The sequence below is a fragment of the Lytechinus variegatus genome, chromosome 18 (genome assembly GCF_018143015.1).
Source record: "Lytechinus variegatus isolate NC3 chromosome 18, Lvar_3.0, whole genome shotgun sequence".
Classification (NCBI taxonomy): Eukaryota; Metazoa; Echinodermata; class Echinoidea; order Temnopleuroida; family Toxopneustidae; genus Lytechinus; species Lytechinus variegatus.
Genome location: NC_054757.1, coordinates 23,717,103 through 23,726,047, shown reverse-complemented (window position 1 = coordinate 23,726,047; position 8,945 = coordinate 23,717,103). Strand labels below are relative to the sequence as shown.

The 8,945-nt window shown below is 37.9% G+C and overlaps 1 protein-coding gene across 1 annotated transcript; it reads right to left on the bottom strand.

Annotated features, from left to right (window-relative positions):
• Nucleotides 1–6,873: 6,873 nt before the first annotated feature.
• Nucleotides 6,874–8,404, bottom strand: LOC121432092 (tachykinin-like peptides receptor 99D). Its single transcript, XM_041629942.1, has one exon. The coding sequence runs from the start codon at nt 7,571–7,573 to the stop codon at nt 6,947–6,949; it is 627 nt and encodes a 208-aa protein (XP_041485876.1). The 5' UTR covers nt 7,574–8,404; the 3' UTR covers nt 6,874–6,946.
• Nucleotides 8,405–8,945: the final 541 nt, after the last annotated feature.

Sequence of the window (8,945 nt, the reverse complement as noted above, 5' to 3'; positions counted from 1 at the left end):
ACAAAAATGTGAGAAAAAAAATGTTTTCCATCCATTTTCTTCGTTTTGCTCCTCACTTTTGCCTTTTCTGCACGGGGCACTTTTCCCTTGCTTACGAAACAACGCATTATTCGAGCCTACTCAAAGCCCCTTGGAATTACCGGCATAATAGTTACTGATCGTCATCTTGCTATCTGGTTGTGCTGAAAAAAGGAAAATCTCACTATTAACATTATTTTGTTTAATTGCTGTTCATATTACAACTACACTAGACAGCGTCTGATCAAGTCATATCGCCACGGAAGTAAAAGGACGACTGTGTTCTACATAAAACAAAGCTCAAATGTGACATGCGAAACGACAAAGGTCTCTGGAATCGTTTTAATTGCAAGAGATACCAATAAATGCACGACTGATGTGATTTGAGATTGATCAAACGTATCCCTTCCATGATAGATTCTGACAGGAGAATCCATGTTAAGGGATAACTCACATTCCATGGTATAATTAGCCATCGGCTGAACCTACCCGTGACACAATTTTCCTTACCAACCTGAAGCTAAATATACACGAGACGACTCGAATCTTTTCGAACAACCTTACTGCCAGAGCGTCCAGAGCGGATGGCAGAAAAAAAAAGAGAAAGAAGTTTTGCTGCTTCTTAATGTGAATGAGGGTACTGAACATAAATACAGTCGGGTAGGTAGCGCGCCCCCGAGTGAGAAAGCATTTTAGCAAATTTGAATTTCTTGCCATCCTCAAGACCCCCTTAATCCTCGTCTCAATGCGTACATGGAGGTATCTTCTACTCTTTTTATTCCGAAGGGAGCTAATCAAGTGCACATGTATGGGGGTGGGTGGGGGGAGAGGGGGGGGGCTAAGCGACCCCTTCTCAGTGCATCTTCCCGCGCTATTATTTTCAACATGCCCTATGAGAGAGAAATCTTTATTCCCTTGATTATTATTACCTGTGTAATAGGCCGTGGTGTAATGCCAAGTAAGATTTCTTTCCTTTCATCCCGGGGGCCCTTATCATATACGGTTGAAATATCGTTCATGAAGATCCCCCAAAGTCTTTTCTCCTATCACCATTATTGCATTTTCTGCTCAGCAGATTGTATCACGCTTAGCTGATTTCTCAGTTCCACTGAATAACACTATTGCAGCATGTGATTTCGTTATATACAGTCATATACATTTGTGGTGGTTTAATTATTGTTACTAAAATATGATGTGGGTGCCGTAACCATGGTAACTAGCAAATAAAGCATTCAATATAGATATTTTTTGTACGACAAAAATCATATCTCGGTGGGCGGATACGAATCAAAAAAAAAAAGGCACAGAGAATCGTCCAAGAACAATATACGCCAGGTTTGATTGCCTTCAGGATTTTTACGAAGTATCAGAATATACGAATGAAAGTCATCGAGAGAATATCAAAAGTACGTGTTATCCGAACACAACCTTACCGCGACTTTGAAAGAAAAAAAATCTCCAGTTTCTTCATGCATTCTTTGCAGGTAAAGACCACGGTATATCCTTGCATAGCATAAGCGAAGTTAGGGTATTATCCACTGTTATACATCCTACTCAAAAGACAGGTATTAAATTAAATAGGTGTATATATATTTAAAAGGGAAATGTATAGTTAAATCAATGAAGCAATAAATGACAACCGTTGACATGGTTGCTATGATTAGTAAACTCTTCACTTTACCAAGTTTACAGAGTAATATAAAAATAGTAATAAGTGAACGATAATCTATCAAATACATAATGTTATTTGAAGTGTTCATGCTATGTCAATAAATAAATGTGCACCATTCGTCCTGGAGTCTCTTTTGAGAATGGAGGTTAAATTGTTGTCGGGCCGGGTTTATGCTAATATAATAGGGTGCCAACTTATATTTTCGGTGAAGGAGTATTAAGTAAAATACCTATTATGTTTATGCATCGATGTTGCGATAAATATTGAACTAATCACACCATTGATTGCACACACATTTTGAATAGTTTGAGTGTCAATAAACTTTCTATAAATCATTCATTTACTTGATTCACATGCACACGACAACAGACTTTGTTCGTTTCTTATCAAGGGCAGCCCCACAAGAGAGGACGGGTCAGAATTTTCAAGAATGAAAAAAAAGGAGAAGAAAATAAAATAAAGAAATAATAGGAAGGAGGAAGGAAGATATAAAAATAAGAGGTCTGTGACGTGTTGCTCCTACACTCTTAAAACAAATCAGTCAAATTGACTAGACCAGTAGTCAGCTGGGAGCAACTGATATGGCAATCACTGATATTCACATTTCTGACATATATTCTAGTCAGAAATAACTCTGTTCTAGTAAAATATGACTAGAAAATAGTCAAATATGACTAGAATAACAGTTGCTCCCAGCTGACCCTATTAACCAGTCATTTTTGACTGATTTGTTTTTAGAGTGTAATACTGTAATATTCCTATCATCATGATAATTCAATTAAGACAACATACTGTGACGTCACCTATAAATCGTCTTGCCCCTATAAACACAATAATGGAGGCGCCGCCACTGCTTATGATTATAATTATGTGCAACTTTTATGGTAAATTGCCCGTTCGTCTACTGCCAAATCGTCCACTCACAACTTTAACTTTTATTTAGCTTAATGCATTCCGGCCAACAACATTTCATCTAGCATCCATTAGGTCCAATAACCATTTCGTTCAATCATCACTTTGTCTAATCACCATTTCGCCTATGACCATTTTGTCTCATAACCAGTTGGTCTAACACCTATTTTATTTTCATTCATTTTGCACAATAAATATTAACACTATACTACTACTTGGAGCGTTGTGGCCCAGTGGATTTGTCTTCTGACTTTGAAACAGAGGTTTGTGGGTTTGAATACCAACCATTGCCTAATTTCTTTCAGCAAGAAATATATCCACATTGTGTTGTTTTCGACCCAAGTGAGGTAAATGGGTACCTGCAGGAAGTAATTCCTCAAAAAGCTGTGCGCACCAGAATTGGTAGACTAGCTTAGCCGGGATAATATAGGAGCGGTTGAGCACATAGCAAGGTGGATATTGGTAGCAGTAGTAGTATAGTAGTAGTAGTAATAGTAGTAATAGTAGTAGTAGTAGTAGTAGTTGTTGTTGTTGTAGTATCAGAAGAAGTAGTAGTAGAAGCAGAAGTAGTAGGTATATTGTTATAGACTACTCCTACTCCTACTACTACTACTACTACTACTACTACTACTATACTACTACTACTTCTACTACTTCTACTTCTACTACTCCTACTACTACTACTACTACTACTACTACTACTACTATACTACTACTTCTACTACTTCTACTACTACTACTACTACTACTACTACTACTACTACTACTACTACTACTACTACTACTACTACCACCACCACTACTACTACTTCTACTACTATACTACTACTTCTACTACTACTTCTACTACTACTACTACTACTACTACTACTACTACTACTACTACTACTACTACTACTACTACTACTACTACTACTACTACTACTACTACTACTACCACTACTACTACTATTACTACTACTACTACTACCACTACTACTACTATTACTACTACTACTACTACTACTACTACTATACTACTACTTCTACTACTTCTACTACTACTACTACTACTACTACTACTACTACTACTACTACTACTACTACTACTACTACTACTACTACTACTACTATTACTACTACTACTACTACTACTACTACTACTACTACTACTACCACAACTGCATATTATATACTACACTGACTATACTACTTTCATTGCTACCATACCACTTCAGAATCTGCCTCGTAGCTCCATGCTTTGATTTTCCGTGTCGATACGACGACTTCAAAAAAAGAAGAAAATTTAATTCGAACCCACTTTATCCACAATTAAAGTGAGCGATCGTAAATCATTTAAGGCCATTATCACTGTTATTGTGATTCAAATGAGAGAGGCATGTGCCCAATCAAACGTGTGTGTGAATGGCGGTAATTGCATTTAAGACGTTTGCAACTTTCGATTGGAAAGTGATAAACGGCAGATGTGTTGAGATAGATATATGACGGCTCATAAAACAATTTGATATTACCGAGGATAAAAAAATCTGAATGATAGAGTTTATCTTTGGTGAATAAGCTAATCTATGTGTCCAGATGGCCCGTGTTTAAAATCACTTCATGATGCATATTACAAAGATTTGAGATATATGTAAAGTAAACTGAAGTGAATTCATGGAATTAAAAGCCATCATATGGATGTATGTACGCATATATGTAATATATATATATATATATTGTTTTATTTATGACATGTTAAAGAGAGTTGGTTTTAAAAATCGACATTTCATTTTTTCACTTATTTAAGTATAAAATAACAATTTAAGCGACAAATAATTTCAAACGACATCACAATTACTATTTCCCCTGAATTACAACTGCCTTTTTATATCATAATAAAAAAGAAGTATTAGTAGTTCAAGTAGTAGTAGTAGTAGTAGTAGTAGTAGTAGTAGTAGTAGTAGAAATAGTAGTAGTAGCAGTAGTAATAGTAGTAGTAGTAGTAGTAGTAGTAGTAGTAGTAGTAGTAGTAGTAGTAGTAGTAGTAGTAGTAGTAGTAGTAGTAGTAGTAGTAGTAGCAATAGCAGTAGCAGTAGTAGTAGTAGTAGTAGTAGTAGTAGTAGTAGTAGAAGTAGTAGTAGTAATTTCTTCTTGTCTTATCACTTCTCTCATTCAATCAAATCTATATTTCTGATAGTTGTTATAATGTGTTCCAAAATGAGTATTACTTGCAGTGATTAGCACATCAGATAAACTATTAATACCATTATCAGAGGAGATGTAAATTCATTTTAAATATCAAACTACACACGCACATATTCATCCCCACTCACATAACGATAACAATCATGCTTTATAAATGCACGGTACAATCTATCAGCAAACCAAATTCACCCACGAGAGTTTTGACGTAGAGCATGAAGCCCAATAACCATAATCCATAAGCCACAATAACCACATAAACAAAAAACCCAATTGAACAGAATGCAATTTTTAAAAGCCACTTAAGGCCTCAGCTTCGGAATACAATATGATGAACGATTACATCCAAAGATGGTATTTGAAAATAGCTCATAGATTATCACGACTTGAAGTATGTATATGTCATCTCATTGCATATAAAGTTTCACTGGGGTCTATAAACTAGTTGACGATAAGTGAAATTGATGTTTGAAAAAAAATTACCCTATCCAAATGCTACATGTTTTCTTAACCTCCTACGATTGCCCAACGGAGAACGTTCTCTCTACGCCGAGTTTTCATTGAGATAGCTTTACCTGTAATGTAATTGTACGGTATAATATCCCAGTGGGTACCCTCGCATCTACATGTCTTGTGTAAAGTTTGGGGTAAATAAAAATAAATCAGAAGACAGAATACTTAATAAGTATTCTGTCTATACCAAAATGATCTTGTCGTAACATCAGCGCAGAAGCACCGTACTTAGACCATGCTAATTGCATGATGTTTGCTACGATATGCAGTAAAAATACATCGTACGGAGGTCGCAAATGCAAGGAAGGATCTTCATCCTGTGACACGACATTTGTTCCGGCGACAATTTCTCGGGACTTTATTTGTCTAAGATATAAAATTAGGGTTATGGTTGCAATAGGGATTTACGGATGAGGGTTTAGGATAAGATCCAGGGTTGAAGTTGGTCATTTCATTAGTATGTGGGATTTAAAGCGGAGTAAGTGTCGCCGGAGCAATTTTTATGGAATCAGGGGGGTGTTTCACAAAGATTTAAGTATGACTTAGGTCCCACTTAAATGTCGACGCGTACATGATATGCAACGCGCAATCTTATTGATCAATACGCAGTAGTGCGCGTCCTCTTGGCATGATCTGACCAATGCTGTCATGCCTTTTATACTGCGCGCAACTAGACATTTAAGTGCGACTCTAAGTCATACTTAAATCTTTGTGAAACACCCCCCAGATTGTGAAAATAATAAGCCTAATCTACGTCGTAGAGCGCAACAATTATTGTCACATCCACATTTCGTCGCACGAAAGACGTAAATAAAGTCAAAGTACGACGTCCGCAGTCAAATTTGACCCAACATAACCAAACCGACCGATACTACGTCACTGGTAATAACCATAAAACCTTTTGTCGGTCGGTGGTCCATTTCAGATTGTGATTAATCCGCTCATTCTTAGCTATGGAAATCCAACAATCGCCTAATGATTCAAATAGGAAATGTACACAATATCCCTACAGAAACAACGAGGAGCTAAATTATTTGTGAAGAAAATCATGCACAATTGGGATGACATAATAAGAAAACATTTGGACACATGTATGTATTGTAGATGTTGCCGTTGCAAGTTTTCCATTGTCATTATTGATCAGATCGATCTCAAGTCTTTATAAAACGGGGTTCTGAAGAAACTTCATCGGGATGACAATATAATTTCACTCTAAAAACGAAGAGCTATATTAGCTATTAAAGAGTGTGTATTGTACTGTACTTCGGAGTGCAGATTTGTCAAGTTCACATTTGAACTACAAAAATCAGCACTCCGAAGTGTCGTCACTATTCACGCTCTTTAAGAGCTAAATTAACTCTTCGTAGCCCTTCGTTTTTTAGAGTGTACATTCTCTGATCTATGTCCGTATATCATCATCCCCATGTGGTAGACAATTCATGACTCTAAAACAAAACAAAAAACCAAATCTCGGGTCAGATCGACTCGGAACATTGATTGAACGATTGATTAGCCCCGGAAAGGGCCAGATCTGACCAGGGTCATTTGTTTTACCTTGAACAGAGTGTGGTAGTGTGGTACCACCAACCCTGCATTGTAGCTCTATTTGACCATTTGTCATAGTGTATACGGTATTTTAATTAAGAATACTCACGCTACATCATAAGATCCGTAGGGTTGGCCATCGGGTGGCCATATGATGTAACAATGCACCCTTTCCGTTCCATCTGAGTAGATGAACTTGTACTGGCGAGCAAAGAAGAACCTCGGGCTTGTCCACGCTGCTGCTACAATCCAGATAGATATGACCGATCCAATAATGACCCGTTTAGGTAGCCGAGGTAGGAGCGGATGAACTATGGCGCGGAATCGGTCAACGGTCACAGCCATCAAGGACAGGATACTAGCCACTGCTGACAGATTCGCCACAAACTTGGCAATCCTGCAGCCGACAAGTCCGAAGGGCCAGTTCTCTGTAACGATGTAAGTGAACATAGATGGCATGTCAATTGTGGCTATCATTGTGTCCGCGACTGCAAGGTTCAGGAGGAAATAGTTCGTTACCGTCCTCATTCTCGGGTTGGTTAGGACGATCCAGATGACGATGATGTTCCCTGCCCCAGCGATGGCCATGATGGAGCTGGCGAGGATACTCCAACAGATGACAGATTCGACGCTAGCCGTATGGGTAGCGCTGAAGTTGAAGGAGAAGACACCTACAAATCCTGGATGCGATTCAACAGGGGAATCAGCTGTTACATTAACGATGCTTTCCATGTTGACTGTAAAATCCTGCACAGTTAAGATAATCCAGAAACACAGCTTCTGAGGCAACGTGTGGTTTTCAACAGCATTATCTTCGATATCGAACGGCAAAACTACTTTATTTGCTAACCATACAATCCTTGTTCCAAATTAACATTGCTGATCATAGAATATGGATTCCAATGACGTGATTTAGCTTGATTCTTTATCACTTTGATTTTAACCACTTTTCGTTTCATGCAACTTTGCTGAAGTGATTTGTTGCCGAATCTTAGAGAGCATCAGTTAAAACAAACCAAATAGTGAATTGAAAGTTATGACCCTCTGAAAGAAAACACCAACGTGTAAACAAATAAATTGCTCGAGGGGGTGAGGGAGATCGAAGCTTTAAATTCTCGCTGTCAATATTGCTGATCTGAGTTAAAGATCATGCATTATAACAAAGGCTTCACATCCAAAGAAACGATATCAAGTATAACAAGTGAGGCGTTCAATTATTCAAAAAGGAAACCAAAGAGTGAATCCAGCCTCGAACTATCTTTCAGCATAAAACCTGATTCCAAGGCAACCAAAGGCAACAGAAGTGATTCCTCATCGAATATTCTCCATTACAAAAAAACTATGACAGATATAATACCTCTGAATCGTTTGGATGGTTTCAGTATCTACACTCCTCGCTATCCCAGTCTACGATCAGATTAATACTAGTCCACCGGCTAGCGAGGCAGACAGGGCATTCAGGGAGAGGCTCATCTACAAATAAAATAAAACCTGTTCCATCTTCGAACGATGGTTTGCTACGAGCGATGCATGTACTTCCCGCTCTTTCTTTCGCATCTAACCATGTCTAGTTTAGAAGAGTTGTTTAAGTTGAAGATAAACTCCTTGCATCTCTCTCGCACTCCCGAGCGTTCTCTCATCCGCTCTCCTTCTCACGTTCGACGAAAAAAAAGGTGCGCAGTCTACCCACTGCGCATCTGCTCAGATATTATTCGTGCCTTGATTGGTGATCAAAGAGTGTACGTAAATCTAATGCGGTGAAGTAAAGAACAACAAAGTGGTCATCCCTCTAATTTATCTGTCTCTCTTGCACTTATTATATTTTCTATCTGGTTGCTTGTTATGATAGACACTGCGGATGCACAGGCAGCTGAAGGGACAAATCGGAAAAGGATGAAAAGCTTAATTGATTCATTAAAAATATCCATCAACGTGGTAAGATATGTGAGATCAATACACTACAGGGTTAAGTAAGAGCAGTGTCCCTTTCCCGCAATTGTGATACAAAAGGATTATTCTACCAAATAAATTTGAATCAAGTTCCTTTTTTTATTTGTCCACTATGAAGGATGATCAAAATGAGGCTTAGACTACACATTAAAAA